Genomic DNA, 23456 nt, shown 5'->3' on the forward strand with positions numbered 1-23456 from the left:
ACTGGAGGACAGCGCTGAGAAGCATTCTTCCATGTAGTCTGCAAGAAGGTAATACCACTGGATTATTTACTACAACTCATTTGTTATAGGTTACTTGTTTCTTTTGGGCAAGTCACAACAAGGCCTTCTGAAGGGGCCACCGAGCCAAGCACTGGGCTAGGCCCGGCACCAGCCGCTTCCCGAGTCTCTCAGAGCTCCACCTATCACCATCAACGCTACAAAACCGGACGAGGAAGAGAAGCGAGAACAGCTCGGGAGCTGAGGGCTGCCGCGCCGCCTCGGAGCGATCAGCGGGCAGCCAGCCGCCTCAGAGCTTCCCCCTGCACCCACCGCCGCCGCCGGCAACCCGCGGCCCTGCAAACACCCGCGGCTCCCGCCCCAAGCCGCCACCGACGCGCACAGCGCGGGCCGGCCTGAGGCGAAGCCCCTCAAACTTTGCCGGGCTGCTCCTCCCGCCGAGCGGACGCCAGCTGAAGAGGCAGGCAGCGGCGAAGGGGAGCGGGCCGGGGAAGCGGCGCAGCGAGGGGCAGGCTGCGGGGCCCCACAGCCCGGCCCACACGCACCGCGGGAACACCGTGCCGGGCGGGCTCCCTCTGCCGGGCCCACCACCGGGCACCACCGGGCCCCGCCGCGGCCTACACCGCCGGGCCCGCGACCCCCGCCGCCCCGGGACCCCCACACCCCCACCCGCAGGGCGGCCGGAAAGCCAACCGAGGCGGCGCTGGGCACGGCAAAGCGACACTCACCTCAGGGGGTGTAGGGAGGCCGAAGCGGGACGCCGGGCTGTGGCCGCTTACGCTTTTATCCTCTCGCCTCCGCCGTTTCGCTACAAAATGGCGGACGGGGTCGCGCGCTCACGTCGCGGCCTTTCCCCTCCCCCGTCCCCTCGCGGCACGCCAGCGGGAGGGGGGCAGCGGGGGCGCGAGTGGGCGGGGCGCCGGCTGAATGGCACGCCCCCTCGCCTGGCGCATCCCCAATCAGAGCGCGGGGCAGCGCGCCTCTTGCCCAATCAGCGCAGCGCGACCTCTGAGGGACGTTCGCCCGTCCTCCCCCCGCCCTAGCCCGGCCCTCCGCGAGGCGCCACAGCTGCGAGCCTATTGGCCGAGACCGAACGGAGGCGTTCTTCCTACTGTTTTGGCCAATCAGTGCTTGCAGGCCTCTCGAGCTACGCATGCGCATGCCGACCAATGAGCGCGGGGCGCTGCGCTGAGGCGGGGAAGTGGCGGTGAGTGCCACGGTGCGCCCCTCCCCGAATGGTACCGCCCCAAGGATCGCGCCCCCCTCCCCGCGGTGGTACTGGCTGAGGCACTGAAGCGCGTCCCCCCGCGCTACCTTGGTACGGCCCGGGAGATTCCGCTCCTCGCGGCCCCCGTCCCGTTCCCCCCCCCCGGCAGTGCGGTGGTACGGCCGTACGGCCCAGGGCGCGCATCATGGCGGCGGGAGGATAGGCCGGGCCTCCCACAGAGCATCAGATGCGCTGCAGCGTCGCAGCCCTCCCCCTCCAGGCCACCGCGGGGGCCATTCTGCCCTTCTGGCAAAATCCCCCCGCCGTTTGCACGCTCCCGGCTTGCCGGCCGCCATCCCCGAAACCGGTTGAGGCCCACAGCTCCCCGGGGCCGCCCCTCCGGAAGCCCAGAACGGCCCCTTCCCGCCCGCCTCCCGGCGCTGGGGTCAGCCCCGCGGTGCCAACACCGGGCTCGGGACCACCAGGCCCTCCCCTGGCAGCCCACGGGCCCGGCTAGGAGGGGACCCCGTGGTGCGAGGGCCTGCGGGAGGCCAAAAGGCCCCGCCTCTGGCTGGGGGACCCCACCCCACCCCCACCCCACAGCCACCAGCGGATCAGCACTGAAAGCCACACTGGTCCCACACTGGCCCCCCCAAAGCTTGGAGAGCTGGGATGGTGGTCTCGGGACACGGCTTCATCCCTGCATCCTGCCTCGGAGCATCTTCCTCCCCCAGCTCCACAAAAACCACCTCATGCCTGCCTGGCACACGCACCACAATGTCACTTTTATTGAGTCGAGGTCCCTCCGCTTTCTGCACATATAAAATAAATTTAAAAAGGCCAGTGTTTGTAAACAGTCGGGAGTGGTAAGGCAAACAGAAACGGCCACAGCACCTCTGTACCCACCCTGCCCTCAGCCATGCAGACCCTCCTGGGGGGACCAAGGCTCCCCAGGTGACAACCAAAGACATGGGACACCCTGTCTGCATCCAATTGAGCCGTGGGACCTCCTCATGCCCATCACACTTGGGAAAGCCAGAGCTACAAAACCCACCAGGTACCAAACCCCTCCCATCTTGATGGGGAGCAGGCACTGAAAGGCATCTCAGCATTGGCATCTGCTGAGCCTCCAGCATCTCTGCTGAGCTCCACGGGAGGTGGCTCTGTGCTCCCTGCATCCAGGAGTGGTCTTCAGGGGCGGGGGGGGTGAGCGGGTGAGCATCCTCTTCTTTATGCCAAAGGGTCCCCCAAGCCCCAGCGCCTGCTCTGAGGCAGGAGGGGGGTGAAGGGGCTCAGGAGGCAGCCAGGGCCATACGAGTGGGGAGTTTGCTGGAGCCTGCTTTTGTCAAAAGTTGAGGGCATGGAGGCTGGAGGTACCCTGAGGGAGGTCCTTCACAGGGTCCCTCAAACATTCATGCTACACTTGGGGCTTTTCTTCCTCCTTCTCCACTTGGGTCTCCCCATCTCATCCCATGGAGCAGCGAGGGGGGCTGCTTTTACATGCAGCAAGCATGGGTAGAGAGAGACCAAATGTTTCCACATGGGGAAGTGCCCACGTGCTGTCCTCCCACCCACAGCCATTGGCTGCAGTGGGAGAAAGCCACAGTGAGAAGTACAGAAGCATGCCACGATTCACCTTCCCACCATGCCAGCCTGGGCTGCTGCCCGAAGATGCAGGAGGAGTGAAGCTGGGTTTTGCACAAAGCTGGGCTGGACCTTCTCCACAGATGCAGCAATAGATATGCGTGAATTCCTCCCTCCCCGGGGTTTTAGAAGCCAAAGGAGGAACAAGGAAACTCAAAGACTGAACAAGAGCAGTTTGCTGCTGAGGTTTAACTTCCCCCAGCTGCAGATTTGGCTGGGGGAACTGCTCAAGCCAATGAAAGCAGAAGTGAAACTCCCAGACAGGCAACGGAGGGACAGCCCAGAGCAACACCAGCCACAAAGTGTAAACGACCAAGGAAACAATATAAAACGGATAAATACTGACTGCTTTATCCCCAAAGCATCCCTTAAAATCTCTATCTGGCCCAGTCCCATTCCGTGAAAGAACAGGATCTGAAATTTGTAGAAGAGCTGTGCTTTAGCATAGTGTCTCCAGGAGGTCACTGTAGCCACAGCACTTCTCTAGTGAGTGAGCAACTCCTGGCAAGGAAAACATTGCATAGGCACATCCCTACCCTGGGGTCACCCTGATCCTCAGAAATAAATTAAAAAAAAAAACAACAAAAAACAGGCTGAAGGCAATGGTCCCACTTCGTAACAGAAAGTGCAGCCCAGGCGGAGGGAGATGTAAGAGTAAAGGCAGGAGACAGGCGATGTAAGCCACAGGAGAGCAGAGTTCAAACCAAACCAAACACTGACACAGAAGAGGACTATGGGGATGTCACCCTGTCTAATAAACATGATTACCGGTTCCCTTTATGCAAGACGCACTGTCTCCCTGCAATGTTAGGAGAGGAAGGAGTTTAAGCTATGGAGAAGAGCTCCATCAGCACGGGGGTATGTGGATGAGCAGCATGCCTTCACAAACCCCAACCGTGACCCCTTAGTGATGTCTAAGGTAGCGATGTGTGCCCCGGAGGGGCAGAAAGGGCTTGACCTGGACTACAGGTCCCCTTGTAGTGATGCTCTGGCTTCACCAGGGAGTCAGGGCTGAGAGGAGAAGCCTGACTGCCTGGTGCGTTAAGACAATGAGATACAAACCACCACAGGGCTCTTTCAGCCAAGGCCTGGATAACAACACTCCTCTTGGATCTTCCCAACATGCCAATGTGTTTTCTCCCTGCTTCCCTTTGGTCCTAGGGGAAACCTGCACCCCCTTGGCAGCAACAGTGTGGTCCAGCCTGGAGGAGGAGTCAGGCTGTGAGATCCACGAAGATGGCATTGGCAGTGGTCTGTCCAAAGATGAAGGCTCCAAGGGTGACCATGAACACCCCATAGCTGACCTGGGCCCACCAGCTGCGGATGCAGGAGGACAGGGCGCGTTTATAGGGGATCTTCGCCCCGATATCCACAGGGGAGGTGGGGAGAGAGGAAGCATGTTTCAGTTACCTGATTGCCCTGGTTTCTTGGATCTCAGAGAGCTTGGCTTGAATCAGGCAGAGTCCTGAAAGGCAGGGGAGGCAAATTAGACCCCAATGAGGACTGTCCTCTGGAGACTCAGCAGACACCCCACAAACCAGGGAGCCATACTCCCCGTTATGGAGCAGAGAGTGCAGCCAAAATAGTTGGGCTGCTGACCGACCTCAAGCCACACTTTTGTCCTTCTCTAAAGACCTCCTGGTTCCTGCGTCTCCATCCCACTCCCCCCCTCTTTGAGACAGAAGGCCAGGAGACCTCCGTCGGCCCCTGAGCATCCTGGAATGTCCTACCTGGGAAGACAAAGATGAAGCAGGCGGCCAAGCCCCCAATGACAGAGATGACTTTGCCAATGTCAGGGATGAAGAGAGCCAGGAGAAGGGTCAAGAGGAACCAGCTGATGGTCTGAAGCAGGCGCCTCCTCCTCTCCCGAACCACGTCCTCCTCCACCGTCACTCCAGTGTAGCGGAGCCAGAGACCTTCCAAGACAGCCCTGCAGGCACAGATCCAGGGCAGGGGGGTTTCCCTGCGCTGTCCCTCCTTCCCATACCAGCCCTTGCCTTCTCCCAGCACTCACCGGCCACAGAAGTGCAGGATGGGGTAGGATGTCAGCACACAGAGGATGATGAAGGCCCGGGCGAGGGCAACAGGGATGTCATTGGAGGGGTAGGACAGCAAGACATCCTGCTCCACGCCGGCTCCAAAGGTCAGGAAGCCACAGACACCTGCCAGGAAGGGAACAGTCAGTGGGGAACAGAGACAAGCCTCCTGCACGTGTATTTGAGGGACGGGACTTGGATGGATATGGCACAGGGCGCATCGCAGGGGGAGTTAGATTGACTCCCCTCCCTTCCCACTCGGTCTTTCTGCTGACCAGAGGGTCCCTGTACTCTAGAAGCTCACAGCCCCTCCAAGGACTGTGCCATTCTCACGCAGCATCCCCTCGCTTACCAGTGCCCGTGTAGACAAAAAGAGCTATCACCATGGCCGCTGTCACCACCGCTCCCCAGGTCTTCACCTCTGGCTGCTTCATGCTGTTAAAGACGGGCACGCTGCTCACATGGCACTGCCGGGGACACAGAGAGAGAGCAGGGACATGCGATGGCCTGAGCCAGAGTCACAGGGAGGCACGTGGAATCCCACTTGTGATATCCCCGGGTTTGTTGAGATATTGCATTCTCCCCAGGTTTGTTGCTGGGGGTGGGGGACAGGCTGCCCTGCACTTCCCAGCTAGGGTAAAATTGATCCATCTCCATCCAGGGGTGGTGAGATGTTAAACTGGCTTCAGCCCCCGCACAAAGCCGTGCAGCAAGCACATGGGGAAAGTTTTGGCCAATTGCCCAGGGGAGCATCCCTGCACCATGCTGGTCCCCAACCCAGGCGGCCACAGAATGGGAAGGGGAGCACCCAGCTCATGACCTTACCTGGAACCCAAAGCAGATGGTGGGCACAGCATTGAAGACAGCTGTCCAGGTGGAGGGGCTGGCAGGAGAGAAACACCCACCAGTCAGATCAGGGCGCCCCCGCCCCCCCCCCCCCCCCAGTGCCTTGGGGGAGGACGAGCTGGGGGTGCTCCGTGATGGGCTTGCTCCTCTGCTGTTACTGCGTCCCCCACCCAGGGCAACGCCTTTGCATGGAGCATGCTTTTCCTGAGACCCCAGCACTCCCTGAGGACTAGGGCTTTTCACTGAGACAGAACTAGCCCAAACTGAAGACTTAAAAAAACCCAAAACATCAGTAAAAAAATAAGGATCTGCTTAGGCAATGCCGAAAACTGGTCTAAACCTTGCTCTGTCCTAAAATTCCCACTACCCACAACGGGTCCAGAAACATCCCCACACAGCACAGGCACTGTGCTGGCCAACGAAATAACCAAAAGCATCCTAAAATAGATACAGCCTTTGTTGCTGGGCGAGCAGAAGCACTGCATGGGGAACTCTGGGCCTGGATGTATCAGAGCTAAAAGTCCATCAGTGCTCCTCAACACTTGTGATGGAGCCACACGGACCTCCCAGAGGTCTTTTTCCTCTCCTTCACCACCTGCCCCTCTGAAACATGCAGAGATATAGCCACTTGGGAGCTTCTGGCAGCACCACGCAGCATCCCCAGACCCAGGGATGGGACTGGTGAAGGATCTGTCCCCAGCCTTTGCAGCCCTCAGTACCACACCCCTGCTTGCCTCTGCAGTGCTGCGATGGTCACTGTCAACATCACGTCTCTTGCACTCACCTGGTGGGGATCTCCACAGGCACCAACTCCTTGTCAGGCCAGATGTACTTGATGATAATGACTGCTGTGACATACCAGGTGCCGATCACACTTAGGGAGCTGCAAGAGGGGACAGGAGGCCATCAGTGTGCTGCCTCCCCACTCCACGGAGGGTGTCCTCCCAGCCTCTCCAGCCCCATCCTCCTCCCTGCACAGCCCAAGCCACCCCACTCCTCTCCATCAGGACTACCCCTGATCTCCCTTCCCATGGGAACATGCCAGGCACTGTCACCCACTGTCCCCAGAACAGATGCCGATGCAATCCTGCTCCGCTCAGGGGCTGTCCCATGCCGCTGTGAGCGGCAAATCTGCCAGCAAGGGGACGCGCTGAGTTTGGGCAGGAGGAAGAGGTGAACATTAAAGAAGTGACACTCTTCGGTAGCCCTGGCCCAGCTCCAGCAGCCAGCTTACGCCAAGGTGCCTGGTGGGGCAGGGCTGGCCCGCAGACCACCTGGTCTGGGGACCCTTACGGGCTGTCCTTTCTGCTGGATGGCCAACTCCAAAGACAGGGGACAACAGAGTTGAAAGCAGCTCTTCCCGCTTCCTCCAGCAAGTAGAAAGGAGGGACACAAGCCCTGGAGTACGACACTGTGGCCTCACCTTGTTCAGCAGCTCCTCTGCTTCCCGGATGGGGAAACTGAGGCACAGACAGCAGAGGGGGAGATGTCCAACCCCTTCAGCAGGCAGATACAGCACTAGAACCATGGCATTTCCACTCCCCATCCCGAGACTGTGGGTGCTGGCTGGCCCACACCCGAGGACTCTCCCCACCCACCTGGCATATTTTTGGAAGCCGATCTCCTTGGGGATGGAGAGGGGCAGAATAAGGAGGAAGGCGGTGATGCTGATGGTGAACTTGCGGTCTGTGTACCAGTGGCTGCTTCCAGCTTCCTCGGGCTCTGTCACCAGAGCAGCAATGACTGTGGGGACAGCCGGAGTGGTCAGGTTGTTCCCTTCCAGCCGAAGGAACAGCAACTGGTTAATTTTTTCCCTTGTGGACACACTTACTCTTGTCCTCCTGGTCTCCAATGATGATGAGGAAAGCGATGCAGGTGCCAAAGGTGTAGACGGCGATGGCAACCTCACACAGCACACCAGGCACCTTCCCGCAGACAGCCCACACAACCTCCTGGTAGGTCCGTTCGTTGCTGGCCTGCGAGCAGTATGCCAGGATGACCAAGCCTCCGATGATGAAGATCAACATGCACTGAGGTGGGGAAGGGACAGGGAGGGGACACTGAGGCAACAGTGCAACAAGGTCCCCAAAGCCACCCCGGGCGGCCACCCCTGAACACACTGAGCATCTCTGGTGCACCTCACCCAAGAGGGCTTCTGCCCAGGAGCTGGTCCTCCCCAAGCCCCTTCTGGGGCTCCATACATCTCCCCCACGCCCCCTCCCAGGGTGGGACAGGGGACTGACCCTTCTGCACCCTCTCACCATTTGCAGCGCAATGCCCGCAGCCACGCCACCAGCCATGTTGAAGGCGGCAGGGAAATTGAGCAGCCCAGCCCCAAGGGCAGCATTGACCACGATGAAGACGGCTCCCAAAGCCGACGTGGCCCCCAGACTGTTTCCCTGGCTCTCTCCGCTCTTCGGCACCGTCTCCACACTGGGGCTCTGCAGGAGCCTGGCCCGTTCCCCAGCATCAGCGCTCCACTCCCAGTCCTTGTAGTCACTGTTGATGCTCCCGGTCCCCTGAGCCATTGTCCCTCCTGGGCTGGCGCATGCCACTGTCCACGTCCCACTAGCACTCCTGCACCAGGCTGAGCTGGCCGCCTCGAGGAGGGTCCTCTGCCAGCGCTGGCTCCATCAGGCAGGGGGGCAGCAAATGCACAAGGCTGGGATGGCAGCAGCACGGGGGTGAGGCACTTCACTGCTCATAGAAGAGGATGAAGAAGGACACGGTTAGTGTTAATTATGGTATAATTAACAAGGGACAATCTGGGCATTGGATAGAGCCACAGAAGATATGAGTTCCCTGGGTCTTGGCTTGGGGGTGACAGCACGCAGGTGTCCTCAGGCCAGCAGAGATGCAGCAGGAGAACTCACCTCTTGCCCCCCACATCCAGGGCAAGGACACTGCTGTGGTCGGATGGGGCCTGAGCCCCGGCCACAGGGCTGGGGAGCGGCGGCCTCACGGCAGGACTCGCCTTTCTGTGGGCACGAGCCCCAGCGTCAGGCCTCGCTTCCTGATCTGCAGCCCTAAATCCTGCAAACTCTGCAAACACCGCTGAGCCCAGTGCTCCAGTAAAGGTCAAGGCTGGGCTCAGCAGAATGACCCCAGGCACGCAGCAGGAACACCGTGTCACTGGGAAAAGCAGGACTGGCCCTTTCCAGTACACCCACAGGGTGACCACCAGCACCAGATGTCTCAGAAGCTTTTGGACTTTGAGGACCTGATGTTTCCAGCCCTGCAGCCCTTGCAGGCTGGACAGCCCAGTGCCTCTGATCTGAAGGAGATCAACCCTCACAGCCTGGCAGGGACCTGCACACTAAAGGGAAACCTCCTCTTTCCAAGGGAAACCTCTTTTTCTGCTAAGCGGTGTCTGCAGAGGCTACTCCTGGCCAGCCCCCCTTCGCTTCTCGGCCTTTTACACCCCACGCTCCTGCCGTGAATCCCCTCCAAAGGTTTCTGCGGGATGGGATAAACCCTGCGGGCCTGCGCGGGGGAGGGGGCAGCCCACTCCCCGGGTGTAGGGGCGCCGGGGGGCCAGGCCCCAGCTCCCCAGGCCGTGCCTTCACCCCACGCAAAGCCCCCGTGCTGGTGACAACCGGCCACCCTGAGCGCAGACGTTCCCCAGCCCCCCGCGGCCCCCCAGCCCTCCGGCCCCGCGTGGTCCCCGGCGGCACCCCACGCCCGCCCCACCGAGGCCCGCAGAGCGTGGCAGCCACCCCGCCATGGCGGTGGGTGCCCTCGGCGACACAACACGGCCCCAGCGGGTCGTTGTGCCCCCCCCCCCCGCCCCGGTGCCCCCCGCCCCGCTCACCGGGCGGTGGGAGCCCGCTCGGCCCCAGCCGCGGCCCCAGCCGCGCTCCGCAGCGGCGCAGCCCCGCACCGCGCCGCCCGCTGCACGCCGGGGCTTGTAGTCCGCCCCCGGCCCGCCCCGCCCCCGGGAGAGCGCGTCCGCCCCGGGACAGCCCAGCCCGCCGCCACCCGCGGGGAGAGCGGGCAGGCAGCCCCCGGGCTCGGCTGTCACTGTAACCCAGAGGGGGCTGACGCCAGGGGAAGGGGGGCGGCTCTCGAGCCGTGCGGGGCCCGGGGGGCACCGCGGGACAGCGCCCGGCGCCGCGGGGCAGCACCGGCAGCCGGGCGAAAGCGCTTTATTGCGCAAACGGGAGCAGGCGGCGGCGGCGGGCGCGGGGCCGGGCCGGCACCCTCGGGCAAGTGCGAACCGGCCGCCGGGAGCAGCGTCAGCCCCCGCAGCCTGCGGGCCCGGAGGGACACACGGCTGCTCCGCCAAACGCCCCACTACGGCTGCCACGGGGACCGGCGGGGAAGGATGGAGGAGGCTCGTGCAGCCCCACGGGTGATCGACCGCGCCCCCCGCCCCGCCCGAGGAAGGGCCCTGGGCTGCGCCACTGGGATGCTCCGCCGTGCCGCAGTGGCCGAGCTGGGGGAAGGGGGGGACGGACAAAGGACCCTTGGGGGAACTCGCCCACCCCCAGCGACACCCACATCTCAGGTCCCTGCCACGGGCTGCCTCAGCCCGCACACCCCGCCGCCCTCGGGACACACAGGTGGGAGCTGCCCCCTCCCCACGCAGGTTCTCGGATCAGGGTTGTGCTGGCCATACATGATGCCCTGTGCCGGAACATCCCCCAGAGGGAACATTCGGTGCACAGAAGGGACTGGATCCACCCGCACAAGGGACAGGATGAAGTTCCCAGCTTGACACAGCCATGCACCAGTTTATTTGGATTAAAAACCATAGTCCGGTGAGTCACAGGGCCTCAAGGACACCCAGTTTAGGAGGACAGAATGTCTCTCAAGTTGCCAGTTCTCAGACCGCCTTCAGGATCTTTCCCTCCTGCTTTCTGGCAGCACCAGAAATTTGGCTGCATAGAGCAGATGAAAGGGAGACCCTGCACACCCCCACTGAGAGGGGACACAGCAGGGCCCACCACTCGGCTCATGGCTTTGGGACACACAAAGCCTCTCCCGTGCAAGGAGGGTGCTGGGGGGGGGAACAGGGCCAAGCTGCTGGGCTTGTGACAGGAATGGGGAGAGGCACAGACCAACAGAGAGCAGCTTTCAGAGAACATTCTTATTGGGGGGGAGTGAGAAATTGCTTCACCTCAGGATACAGGAGTGAAGTCAGAACCAGGCAGGTTTAGAGGAGGGACGCTGGTCTGCCCCACACAGCAATGCCACTGTGAACTACACCTGAAAGGAGATTCCCAGATGGAAAGAGCGAAGCCAACAATGGAGCAGATTTTCTTAGCAGTGATAAGTCCTCAGAGCTGGCTGCCAGAGGGCAGCTTGGCACTGCCTAGCCCCAGGCTAGGAGGATGGAGCCTGCTGGAAGCAAGGACCAGCTGACAAGGTCAGAGGAGTGCACCTGAGTAGCCTCCCCCTTGGCCCACCCAGCTCTTCACCTGCTGCTGCTTGGGCCAGTGGCCAACAGCCTCCCAAAGCCCTCTCATGGAGGAATGAGTGTGGGGAAGCCTTTGGTGCCTACGCCGGTAGGATGGCAGTGCTAAGCATTTGATTCCTCCAGCACAGATGGGTGCTGGGGCTGACGGATGAAGGATGGACAGCAGGGGAGAATGGCTTGACGAGCAGGAGCCAGCAATGATGCCCTGCTCCGCAGCGCAGGGCAGATTTGACTAGGCTTCTACAATAACTCATCTACAAGATACATTCAGCAGCGGCGTCAAGTGCTGTGGTTGAACGTATTCTGCTTGTTTCCTTTCCTTCCCCATCTTTGACTGGTGAGGAAGGGAAAGCCACCAGCTCCAGAGCACACCTTTGTCTTTACTTTGTGACCTGATGGATGGCATGAGCCAGGTAACCCACATTGCCAGATGTAACTCCCGCCACAGAGATTCGTCCATCCTTTGTCATATAGATGGAGAACTCCTTGGTCAGCCGCTCCACCTGTGGTGAAGGAGCAGAGTTTAAACAACAGGCCAACCTCTACACTGTTAGCAGAGTGCAAATTTGCCCAACTTTTCAGAACTGAAAGCAAACTGGGTGCCAGCAGACACAGCATCCCACTACCCGCAGAGCCAGCAGTGCACCCTAGGAGCCAAGAGAGACACTGCTCAGCTCTCAGGCAACACACAAACACTGCAGGTGTTCAGCTAAGAGTCACCTCACTTGAGCTGACCTTTAAGGTCACCTCAGAGCAGCACCAAATGACTGCTTCCTTTGACAGATTAGCAAGCTACATTTGCTTTCAACCTCCACAAGCACAGCAGGGAACAGAGCAAGACCTGGGTCTCCAGGATGCTCCAGCACTGAGGGCGTGGAGGATGCTCCTCCTGGAGGAACAACTGCTTATAAAGGCTCATTTTGGCACCTGCAGTCAAGATATTATTGACAGGGACCACAATCAACACCTTGAGACTGGAGGAACTGTGTTTACCTGCTCTGGTTTCAGCCCTGTGAAGCAGAACATGCCGATCTGATCAGTGATGTGCTGCCAGCTGTGGGAGGATCCCTCTTTCTTGAGGTTGGACACCAGCTGAGTCCGCATGCTTATGATCCGGTCGGCCATGCCCTTCACCTCCACAAGCCTGAAAAGCCAACACAGGAACCGCTCAGAGCAGGGCTGGGATGCACTGACACTGCTGCCCCCTGCAACTACCAGGAATCAATTCTCTCAGGCTGGAAGGGCCTCATTCAGGGATGCAGATGAGCACAAACCAGGGAGCATGAATCTGTAGCTCCAGCTGGGGACCTGCTTTTTTTCTCCTGGTACCTGAAGTTGACTGCTACCTACTTATTCCATAGCTGTTGGACGCCACTACCAGAGCATAGGCATCTCTCATTTCTGAAAGCCAAAGGTCAGTAGGAGGCCTCATGGCAGCACTGCCTAAACCTAGATAAAATAAATCTGCAGATAAACAAAGAACGCAGGGGTACCTCCCAGTGCAGGCAGACATCCCCTGCTCTAAGGCAGCACAACTAGGAGACATCTCTGCTGGGCCCTGGCTCAGGCACAAGCATCAGCTTGCCAAAGGAGCACAGCTCCCGGCGAGGCCACAGCACGCTGCCAGCCTTTGTTCTGCCAGGCCAGCTGCCGGCAGGGACTCGACACCGAGGGGCTGGGAGAACAGCACAGGCTGATGCCAGGAAGCAGGCTTAGGGCACAAGGGTTACATTCCTGGCTCTTATTCTCAGGGGGCTTACACTTACCCCGTGTGAGACATACTACAAGGATACAACGCCTCAGTCAATCATTCCCATTCGTTGGACAGGCAGCTTCAGCAGCCTTCAGTCCTAGGGGAGCTTTATCCCCTCCTTTACAGCATTTTCTGCCTTGGTAACACAAGCGATACCCACCTGTGTCAGCCTGGGCTGATACCAGCTGATACCAAGACACGAGCAGGGATTTCTCCAGAGGAAAGGGGTGGCACACAGTTCTGACTGTACTCCTGAAGCTAAGAGCTGCCCGTGACAGCAGCAGGCAGCAAGCACAGCACAGGGCTGCCACAAAGACACCTCACACCTCATCGTCATGAGCATTGGGAGTTCCCCCTTACCACTCCTTCCGCAGGTCAGGGGTGTTCAGGATGATAGAGGCAATGCGGGCTCCGTTCAGGGGTGGGTTGGAGTACATGGGGCGGATGAGGATCTTCAGCTGTGACTCTACCCTCTTGGCTTCCTCTGCATCACTGCAGATCACCGTGAAGGCGCCCGCACGCTCTCCTGAAAGAGGGGCAATCAGGTCTCAGCCTCTGCCCTCGGGCTAGGGCAGGACTTATCCAAATGCCACGTAGCTTTAGTGGAGCCCTGTTCCCCAGAAGGGTCTCCACCAGCCCCCAGTGGGTTATCTCCTGCCCCCCAGGCAGTACCGCAGGCAGCAGAAAGACACGGGCTGCTAAACCCCAGAGGCAGCAGAGTCCCTCCAGCAGCCTGGACGAAACCATTTCCACATCACCCGCCTACTCACCGTACAGCCCCATGTTCTTGGCATAGGACTGCGACAAGACAACGTTGATACCCTGGTCGATGAAATACCGCACAGCCCAGGCATCCCGGTTGATGTCCCCGCTGGCAAAGCCCTGGTAGGCCATGTCAAAGTACACGAGGAGATTTCGTTTCTGCCAGCAAAGAGGGGAAGAGTGTCACAGGAGCTGCGCACCCCTCCAGGGAGCAGGGCAGCAGGCTGAAAAGAGCCATGCAGGCAGCAGCCTGCTCAATTGCAACTGTTCTCCTCCAGAAGTAGAGCCATGGAAAGGCAGCTCAGAAACCACAGCTACCCTCCACACATCAAAACAGCAGGTAAAGACCCTCCCCATATATTTATGGGATGTGCAGTCTGGCCCAGGAGGCAGAGTTGGATTCAGCAGTAATAAATTCTTCTATTTTAGCCTCTCCTCTGTCTTCAGTTTTCAGGAAAACCACCTGGGAACTCTCTAGGCAGGCACCAGCCCTTCCAACACCTCCAGGCAGACAATCCAGCTGCACTGCCCAGGTCAGGAGGCCCACAGCCATCAGCAGGCCCCAGAAGCTTCTCTGCTATCGACCAGCTCTCAGGAAGCTATTAAAGCCAGGCATCCCCAAGCCAAATTTAACTACCTACAGCTTGTGGGGGAGCAGCAGGGAGGAGGAAGAGGAGAAGGATGAAGGTAGAACTGCCCCTGTCCGTTTCCAGCTGAAGCTTGTGAGGAGACACCAGGCACGTGAAAGATCATCTAGCATTTTTTATACACCAGCACTGGGAGCCCCCCCTTCCAGCTATCACAGCTCATTCTTTCAACCCTGCTGCTCCTTCCTTTCAGGTCTCCCTACCCCAGCTTCCTGGGAAGGTGCCAGGAGAAAGTCTGATGGTCAGCTAGAAGCTTTAGGGGTGCATTTGTCTGGCTCCCATCTTCAGTACAGGACTACGACACCCATCCAGGCTTCAGGGAAGGGAGTAACCTTTAGCGCAGTGAAGGCCAGATGCCACCCATGAAAGCCCAGAGACGAGGTTTTCTCAGGAACAGCGCTGTACCCCTGCAACACTCTGCTGCTCACCTTCACTGTAGCTGCCAGCTCCTTCCATTGTTCCTGGCGGGGATCCACCCCGGTGGGGTTGTGAGCACAAGCATGCAAGAGGATGATGCTCTTCTCTGGAATTTTCTAAGGAAGATGTTACAGAGGAAGCGTTATTAGTAACATCTGCGCACTCTCCTCAGAAGCTGAGATGAGACTCCTGCCCTCACAGCTTAGATAAGCTCTGCAAGGCTTCTAGCCTTGATTTGGTGCCTTAAGGCATCATATTTAGGCTAAAGCAAGAAGGTCACTCATGTCCCCGCATCACCTTCCTGCTTCCAGGCATTTTCATGGCAGGCAACTCACAGAAATGTCATCCATGGCTCCAGAGAAGTCAAGGCTGCATGTCTTGGGGTCATAGTAGCGGTAAGCCTGAAGCTGCAGGCCAGCATCACGGAAAATGGGTGTATGATTGCCCCAGGATGGTTTGGGTAGATACACATCACGGCTAGACTTGAAGAACCGTTGCTGATCAAGAGAAAGAGAGTATTCGAACAGGTTAAACAGATTCAAGCACTCTGAAAACCCCAAATACTCATCTCTGGTCAAAATATGTCCTTTCCTTCCTCCACCAGCCAAAGGCTCACCAAAAAGTTGGCTCCAATTCGCAGAGATCCAGTTCCAGAAATACCCTGCACAGTGACATACTGCAAGGGAAGAAACAAAAACATGAGTCTGAGCAGCCATGGTATGATACAGGGAAAGCTAAGTCACTGCATCAGCATTGGCACAAGCACACCAGAACAGGAGCATGGGGCTGGAGGGGACTGCATGGGTCAGCAACTCCAGCTCTGCAGGGCAGCGAGTGCGACCCCGGCAAGGTCAGATCCCCTCCTTGGAAAGGGCTGTTTCACCCCAGCCCTCAGAGGGAAGCAGTTATCCTTGGGCCCAGCTAGCCCACAACTCAAGAGGCACAAGTACTTCTGCCAGTTCTTCCACTTTTGCTGGGCACCCACGTACCAACCGTGCGTCAGATGGCACTGCCCACCCCCCGCTTCCCAGCCTGCTCCTTACCCGACCGCTCTTGAAAGCCTCGCTGTTTTCACCCAGAGCCAGTTCTGCAGACGCCCGGGTGAAATCCGCTAGCCCCGCAATGGGCAAGTACTCCTTGTCCATCTTCTTGGATGCTATCATGGCCTCCGCCTGGGAAGGAGACCACACGTTCAGCAAGGCAGGCATCACCATGGGGAGGATGGTGGACAGCTCAAGGCCACTTTGTGTTTGCTCACTCAAAAGGGACAAAGGCTGGTTTACAGGAGTTTCCCTCCAGAGCTCGGTGCTCATTCCAAGCAAGGGGCAGCAGTGAACGTTTCAGATGAAATCCCAGCGGCCACCAGAGCCCACAGTGGGTGCCAGCATCGATATAGCAGAGCCAGGGAACTGGTGCCAAAGGAAAGCACTGCTCCAGCCCATTACAAGTCAGTGTCGCTGCACAAGAACAGATGTTTCTTTGCCCAAGTGGGCACTGCCCTGCAGGAAGACGAGACCTGACTGTCACTGAAAGGCAGAGACTGTCCCTACATGGGAGACATCCCAAAACCAGGTGGGCTAGCGAGCCCTTTGCAAGCCCTCATCATGCTGGGAGCGTTACTGAACTAGGCGGAGCAGGTTAAAAAAAAGATTAAAATAAAATCCAGAAGCCCCAGGTGATTTTGAAAGCAGCCTGTCTGAAAGCTAGCTCACCCAACCCTTAAACACAGCACCCCCCAGTTTTGGTATTCTCTTACTTTTGAACAGACCCACCATCAGAAATCAGTCCAAGTCGTTACCTAACACTGGATCAGAGAGTGGAAGCAAGAACAGCAGACAAGGAGCCATGGTCAGGAAAAATACGGCAAAGGAGACACACGGATCCCTCTGGGAACCCTATCCATGCTCCCGGAGCAGTGGGACAGACCCTGGCAGCATTCACATACCACCAGGAAACTTCCTGCAACGCTACCCAGGCTCCCCGGTTGTGATCCGTGCTAACACAGGGAAAGCGAGGGCAAGAGATGGTTTTAAACCCCACACTGATGAGAAACATGGACAATGTGTCCTCCCTGCGCCAAGGAGACTAGCCAGTCAATGTGTGTCAGCTGGCAGCTATTTAACAGCCTATTTCTACCCTTACAGCCCTGGAGGGCTCCGTAATCCCCTCAAGGGCAGTGTCCACATCCAGCTCCTTGGACTGGAGTTTTAGACTGGCTTATGGAGAAACTGGTAACAATGGCTTAGCAGAATTTCTAAGACTAATCCATTAAGGGGACAATGTCAGCTCTTTCCTCCCATGTGGGCTGGCCCAGGGAACACCAGCCTATTCAAGAAACACCTTGAAGTTCAGAGGACAGCTGGCTTGGAGAGCTTGTGAAAGTCAGCAACAAATTAAATTTACCTGGATGGGAACAGGACACGCATTCCTCATGTTACCCCCTACTACTTAACAGTTCTGTTGTGTCTCAAAAGCATTAGTACTGCCAAGAGAGACATCCGGAATACAGTTGTGCTTCATTAGAGACAAAGCTTATTCTAAAGACCAAGAGGAAACCTTGCTTAGAGGCCTTCCCCTCCCTGACACCCCAGGGTGCCCAACACCTGGGTCCAGCCCTGCCCAGCAGCCAGCACCAGGCTCACCTTGCGAACACAGTTCAGGACGTATGGCTTCCCGTTGTCATCTCGGTATGCTCCCACACCCAGGTTCATCTTCTTGGAGTTGGTGTCGCGCTTGAAAGCTTCTGTCACCCCCAGGATGGGGTCGGGGGGACCCATCTCCACGTGGGACCACCATGAGCTGAAGGGGGGAAAAAAAAAGAAGCTAAACATTAGGTTTGAAAACTGCGCAGAGACGTGAACCAACATGGCTGGAGAGAAAACCGCAAGGGAAATCCTGTCTTTCAACCACTGGAAAAGGTACAAGCAGCACTAACAGAATTATCCAGGGGAAAAAGGACACAACTCCTTTACGCTCCATGATCTGACACTGCATCGTACATTACAGAACGGGCAAAGGGCATCAGTTCACTGTGGCTGAAAACAACCAACTCCCTCCAAGTAAGCCATTAACATATGGAAATGGTTTGCCTGTTGTGCTGATAGTAAAGGCCCCTTGGAACAGAAGCCACCTTATGCTCTGGGCCAGTGCTGTCCCTCCACAGCCTACAGGCAAGAGGGTGTAGGTGAGCCCCCTCCCGGGAACCTTGGCCAGACCCAGACAACTGCACAAAGCATGAACACAGAACCTCTTCCAAATTCCTGGAAGGGCTCTTCTGCATGAAAACTGACCCGCTTTTCCCACAACGCTGGCTGACCTCACAAAGGTATTTCCCTTCCCTAGCCTACAAACTCTGCCTCACTCGAAAAGCAATGTTGTAGCCAAATGCTGTTTTCCTGGAAATTGCAGAGGATGTTTTCTTCCCAGTGTGACAAGTGACAAGCTCTTGATGCAAAGGTTCCTTCCCTTGCTGTCAAGCACAAAACCTCCCTCTGTCAGAAGGAGCTGTGTGCCCCATTCCCTCAAGCCACCTGCCTCTGCCCTGTTGGCAGGACACCCTGAAGACATAGAGGCTCTCTTAATGTCAAGGGCAGACAAGACCATACTATAAAAAGAAACACATTACTCTCTTTGGCCACAGCCTCTGCCCAGTCCCACGTCCAGGCTTTGCAGTTCTGCAGATCATGGAATCATTGAATGGTTTAGGTTGGAAAAGACCTTTAAGATCATCAAGTCCAACTGTTAACCCAGCACTGCCAAGTCCAACACTAAACCACATTTCTAAGCACCGCATCTACACGTCTTTTAAAAACCTCCGGGGACAGTGACTCAACCACTTGCCTGTCCCAATGCTTGACCACCCTTTCGGTGACAAAATTTTTCCTAATATCCAATCTAAACCTCCCCTGGTGCAACCTAAGGCCGTTTCCTCCTGTCCTACTGCTTGTTACTTGGGAGAAGAGACCAACCGCCACCTCGCTACAACCTCCCTTCTGGTAGTTGCAGAGAGCAATAAGGTCTCCTTTAGCGCAAGCGAAGCAGTGTGGTGGTTTTTAACGTGCCAACGTGCCCGGCAGAGGGCTACGGCTGTAACAGCCCCCTCCCGAAGGCAGGATTACTGAAGACAAGGACTCCAAGCAGCTCTGAGCATCCTGACTCACAGCATCACGCAAGCGCCCACCCAGATCCCCTAGCTGGGTGTGGGACAAAGCATGCAGCACAGGGCTTGTTTCCTCCAGGGCAGGAGTCAGTCTCAATTGCTAAAGGAGAAGCACACAGTGAGATGGCTGCCACGTATCAGCTTTACAAGCTTTGCAGCCCAGGGAGGGCAACCTTACCTGAAGATAACAACCTTTTCTAATTTGGAAATGCCACCCTGGGGCTGGATCCTGCCCCAGGCAATGCAAGCAGCCTGGAGCCACCCCAAAAGCCAGCCAGAACCCCTGCAGAGCACTCAGTGTGGTGACAGCTGCCTTCAGCTGTGAGGTACGAGGGCCAGGAGGGTTAAGGAAGCTCTAACGCTTAACGTGATCAGCAGAACTCACAAAATCATCTTCCCCCTCCGCTCTCTCCCTGTTTTGGGTCCATTTAGACCCAAGTTTATTCGATACATCCTTTGCACTATCACCTGTATGAAGATTGCATCTCCTGGAACCCCAAACATTGTTTGCCCTCTTCAGACTTTACTCTTCCCATCAGTACAGCTTTTCCAAATAAAAAGCCTCCATTTCTCCTCCTGGCAGGCTCTGTGGAAAAAAGTGCAGCAAACACATACGAGATAGAGCCAACTGGGCTAGTTTAAAATTGGAAGATGTGTTTAGCATTTTCTGGACCACTAACAAGTCTTAATTACCTCTCCAGTTAAGTACAGGATCAACTTAGAAAAACAGATGAGTCAGTGATGCCAGCAAGACCTGCCCTCCACAGAGGGATCCTGGCTGCAGCTGGCAGGGATGGAGTGACCGGTGCAGCCAGCCTGAGCAGGACACACCGAGGGGCTGTCAGGGCACAAACCCACCGCAGGTTCAGGCAGCACACAGCGCTGCTTTGGAAAACCTCTCCCAACGCCTTCCCAGCAACAGAGAGGCAGGGGAATAGAGAAACACACTCTGCACAGGAGCGTCCGCAGGTCCCTCCACAGCTCACCTGGTCCAGGATTATTTTGGTATCGAGGGCTACGGACGCCCAGCCATCTAATTCTAAGGAGCTGCTGCTTCAGGGACGGTGACAGCACCTTCCTTCTGCCGGGCTTTTCACCAAGCAGCTTACTGTTTGGGGTATTTAGGGCCCAATCCTGCAGACACTTAAGCAGGTCACTGGGCTCTAACATACTACGCTGCTGCAATTAATGCTGATCCTGCAGGCGTTTACCTAAGCTGTAGCACTCCGGAGAGTTAAGCACGTTTGTTCTGAGCTGGTCTTTCTATCGGCTTAAAGCAGCGAAGGGTAGGTTTAGGACTGATTTTCCTGTTCTCAGCCTGGAGGTTTTCAGGTGAAGGCCAAAGGAAGACTCCTCTGTCATTTCCAGGGAGGTGAGCTTGCAGGGAGACAGGAGAAAAAAGGCCAGGCTGAGTTCACATCAGGATGCCCAAGAAATCAAAGAGGCAAAGCTTTCTAGACAGGGATTTGGGAAAAGAGATCTACTAGAGATCTGAGGCCACATGTCCCAACACACCACTACCCCTACGTTACCATAATGTTGTCATCTCTGCACTGCATTATATTTTATTTTGAGCAATTAACAAGAGCATTGCTCTTGAATAAAGGGCAAAGTTATAAACTGCACATCAACTCTGCCAGGCTGGAGGCATTTCAGTGTGGAAAACTAGATGAAGGCAAGTTTAAGCTGGTGTTGAACTACCTGAGGGATACCTGACGTAAGCCAAAGCAAGCACATTCTCCGGCTATATGACCTGAACACAGGTGGCCCGAGTCAGAGTTTAGATGCTGATCAGAGCCCATATTCAAGTAGTTTCCGTCCTCTTCAGCTAGGCTGGTCTCCCGAGCCCATTTAACACACAGCTGCAAGTGCAGTGTGACAGACGGGACAGAGGGCAGGAAAATGCACCTGGAACCGTGTAAATCAGCAACACCTTTCAAAAACGTATGTGGAACTTGTGGCCTGAGCTGCAGAGACCTAGGAGCATGCTTACGGACTCAAGCCAAGCCAAGCCCAAAAAGCAGGTTTTCCTCTAGGCAAGCAAGCCATTTACAAGTCCAATGAAGGTTTCCATTGTGAAGAGACCAGTCCATGTCCCCTGAGGCAGAGCCACATAAAATACTGGATTTCAAAACCTCTGCCAAAGCCCCTGCGGCAGTTCTGCAAGCCAGAGCAGAGCGGAGGGGCCAAAGGCGCTGCTGTCCGGATACCACAGCTAAAGCAAATATTTGCATAAGAACAATGCCAGCAGGCTGCTGGCTACCACCATCCTTTCAAGCCTAAACCTTAACTGCCCCAGTCAGCAGCAGTAAGCTTCCCACCAAGAAAAGCATTTAAAATAGCTGTCTCCTGATACATCAGAGCAGCAGGCTGTTATCGTCTTAATTACCATTTGTGTGTCAAGGCAACATTTTAACCATTTCTTATCTCTTTAGCTCTGTGCTGATTTCAGAAAGACCATTCTGGGCACTGAGCAATGGTAACAGCACCACGTGAAGTTGCTTAAGATTAAGGAAACAAACTGCTAGTCACTGCTTGGCAACCCCTGCGGTGGGATAAGGAGCCACTCATGGGAACAGCCTGGGCTGTGCAGGAAGGCTCTTTCCTTACAAAGGGGATGGTCTCTTTTAGGTGACCTCAATTCAGTTTGGTAATTTGTGGTTTGCTGTGTAACAAGCTTGAGAAAAACAAAGCCAGTGGGCTGGCATACCTACCACAGGCCTGCTACAGGCCGAGGGCACAAAGCACGAGTTCCTGGCAGCTGCTGGTCTGAACCTGCCCAAGAAGAGCCAGAGGGGCGGCCTCGGAAGCAGCAGGGACCGGGAGCGTTTGTCTCAAGGCAGCGAAGGGCCGTGCTGGACAGAACGCGGTTAATCAATATCTAATACGTCTTCTTTATCTGCTGGAATGGGGAAATAAAAAACCCCACTGCTCTCCTGTTCTGACAAGGGCCGGGAGCCGTTCCTTAAAGCTTCCAAGGCAGCGTGGGCCGGGAGTCGCAGGGCTCTGGAGGGCGGCGAGGCCGTACCCGCCCGGCTCCGCTTCCCAGCCCACCGCCGTGGCTCCCGGCCATCCTCCGTGGAGCTGTCGGGGGGGCTTCGCAGGGCCCGGGCTGCACCTGCACCCCGCGGCCCACCCTGCGCTGGCCTCCGACAGCCGGACCCAGAGCTGCCGGCCTCGCAGCCACTCCGGGGGCACCGGGCTTCACAGGCCTGAAGGTCCCGCATGGCTCCGGCACGGCGGCCCCGTGCCAGGGTGCAGGGCTGGCCGCACGGCGCCGGGGGCCCTGCTGGCCCCGCTACACAGGGCAGGCCAGGCGGCACGACCCCTGCCCCGTTTCGCAGGGCAACTGGTCCCCCCGGCCGCATTGCACAAGGCACCCCGGACCCGTTTCACAGCATATGCAGTCCTTCGTGCCCTGCTGCACGGTGCACGCCACCAGCAGCACCCCGGCTCCACTGCACCGTGCACAGGGTCCTACCGGCCACGCTGCACGGTGCGCACCGCCAGCAGCACCATGCCCTCGTTTCTCGGTGCACAGGGTCCCGCCAGCCCCACTGCACGGTGGACATGGTCCCGCCAGCGCCGCTGCACGGTGCGCACCGCCAGCAGCACTCCGGCCCGGCTGCACGGCACACAGGGCTCCGCCGCACACCCCCGAGCACGCCGGCCCGGCTGCACGGTACCGGCGGCGCACGTGCCCACGCGCCCTCCACGGCGGTCCCTCAAGGGCAGGCCGGGGGCGCCGGGTCCGGCCGCAGCCAATGGGAGAGCGGAGAAGCACCGCGCGACCCCCGCCGCACAGCGCTCCCCAGCCAATCCGCGCACCGTTCCCCCGGCAACCCCCTTCCCCAGCGCCGCGTCACCCGCGGCCCCTACGGGCGCCACCGAGGGACCCGCTTCCTCCCGGCGAAGGGCCCGCGGCCCCCCGGCTCGCAGCGCCGCCCGGCACCCGACTCGGCAGCGGCGAAGCCCCTCCGCCAGCAGAGAAGGGCAGCCCCGAGGGGCCGAGCCGCCCCTCAGCCCTCACCTGGCGCGGGCGGCGAGACGCGGGGCAGCGAGGAGCCGGCGTGTGTGCAGCAGAGCCATGGCGGCGGCGAGCGGGCTGGCGGGCGGGCACCTCACACCACGGCCCCGCGCCCCGCCCCGCGCATGCGCCGCCCCGCGCCCGCCGCCGCCCCCTGGCGGACGGGGAGGGCCGCTGCAGCCGCCCGCCCCGTCCTGCGCCGCGCTGGGACACGGAGGGCTCGGCTGGGACGCGGTGGGACGCGCGGGGCCGTACTGGGCTGTGCTGTGCTACGGGGGACTCAGGACGCGGTGGGTTTGTACCGGGCTGTACGGGGCCATCTTGTACCTGGCTAGCCATACTAGGCCATACAGGACTGTACTGCACCATACTGGGCTGCACTGGGATAAGGAGGACTGGACTAGGATGCCGTGGGCCACACTGGGCTGTACTGGGCCAGACTGGACTATACAGGACTGGACTGTGCTCTGCTGGGCTGCACTGGACTATACAGGACAGGACTGTACTGCACTATACTGGAC

General features: G+C 58.1%; 3 protein-coding genes across 15 annotated transcripts in view; all 3 read right to left on the reverse strand.

Annotated features, from left to right (window-relative positions):
- Nucleotides 1-903, reverse strand: part of CNOT1 (CCR4-NOT transcription complex subunit 1) — a 61568-nt gene extending 60665 nt beyond the window's left edge. For all 11 annotated transcript variants that reach the window (XM_055727026.1, XM_055727027.1, XM_055727021.1 and 8 more), the window contains exon 1: nucleotides 747-903. The gene's annotated coding sequence lies outside the window, so the exon portion shown is untranslated. The remainder of the gene's footprint in view (nucleotides 1-746) is intronic.
- Nucleotides 904-1982: 1079 nt separating this feature from the next.
- Nucleotides 1983-8484, reverse strand: SLC38A7 (solute carrier family 38 member 7). 2 transcript variants are annotated; one of them, XM_055727034.1, is made up of 10 exons: nucleotides 8013-8484; nucleotides 7583-7781; nucleotides 7350-7473; nucleotides 6536-6634; nucleotides 5731-5788; nucleotides 5258-5372; nucleotides 4884-5031; nucleotides 4600-4799; nucleotides 4280-4334; nucleotides 1983-4186 (listed from the first exon to the last, which is right to left on the reverse strand). In XM_055727034.1, exons 1-10 carry the CDS (start codon nucleotides 8277-8279, stop codon nucleotides 4084-4086), a joined length of 1368 nt encoding a protein of 455 aa, XP_055583009.1. In that variant the 5' UTR covers nucleotides 8280-8484; the 3' UTR covers nucleotides 1983-4083. The 2 variants fall into 2 exon arrangements, with proteins under 2 accessions (XP_055583009.1, XP_005440355.3); XM_005440298.4 differs by having other exon boundaries at nucleotides 7350-7494; nucleotides 8013-8482.
- Nucleotides 8485-10464: 1980 nt separating this feature from the next.
- Nucleotides 10465-23094, reverse strand: GOT2 (glutamic-oxaloacetic transaminase 2). Of its 2 annotated transcripts, none has more exons than XM_055726794.1 (10): nucleotides 22939-23094; nucleotides 17392-17548; nucleotides 15793-15921; nucleotides 15366-15425; nucleotides 15085-15246; nucleotides 14761-14865; nucleotides 13694-13844; nucleotides 13284-13449; nucleotides 12164-12314; nucleotides 10465-11673 (listed from the first exon to the last, which is right to left on the reverse strand). In XM_055726794.1, the coding sequence occupies exons 1-10, from the start codon at nucleotides 22995-22997 to the stop codon at nucleotides 11551-11553; spliced, it is 1263 nt and encodes a 420-aa protein (XP_055582769.1). In that variant the 5' UTR covers nucleotides 22998-23094; the 3' UTR covers nucleotides 10465-11550. The 2 variants fall into 2 exon arrangements, with proteins under 2 accessions (XP_055582769.1, XP_027662673.1); XM_027806872.2 differs by lacking the exon at nucleotides 22939-23094 and adding an exon at nucleotides 20120-20138.
- Nucleotides 23095-23456: the final 362 nt, after the last annotated feature.

Source organism: Falco cherrug, chromosome 14, assembly GCF_023634085.1.
Source record: "Falco cherrug isolate bFalChe1 chromosome 14, bFalChe1.pri, whole genome shotgun sequence".
NCBI lineage: Eukaryota > Metazoa > Chordata > Aves > Falconiformes > Falconidae > Falco > Falco cherrug.

Excerpts from the sequence above, each read along its gene's own strand:
- SLC38A7 (XM_005440298.4), bottom strand. The coding sequence starts at position 8,279 with ATGGCTCAGGGGACCGGGAGCATCAACAGTGACTACAAGGACTGGGAG. Across the intron at positions 6,635-7,349 it reads GGCTTCCAAAAATATGCCAG|CTCCCTAAGTGTGATCGGCA; the intron begins GTGGGTGGGGAG and ends CCCCTCTTGCAG. Across the intron at positions 5,789-6,535 it reads CCTGTGGAGATCCCCACCAG|CCCCTCCACCTGGACAGCTG; the intron begins GTGAGTGCAAGA and ends CTCTCCTGCCAG.
- GOT2 (XM_055726794.1), bottom strand. The coding sequence starts at position 22,997 with ATGGCTCTGCTGCACACACGCCGGCTCCTCGCTGCCCCGCGTCTCGCC. Across the intron at positions 15,426-15,792 it reads AGGCTTTCAAGAGCGGTCGG|TATGTCACTGTGCAGGGTAT; the intron begins GTAAGGAGCAGG and ends CTTCCCTTGCAG. Across the intron at positions 13,845-14,760 it reads AGCTGGCAGCTACAGTGAAG|AAACGAAATCTCCTCGTGTA; the intron begins GTGAGCAGCAGA and ends CTTTGCTGGCAG.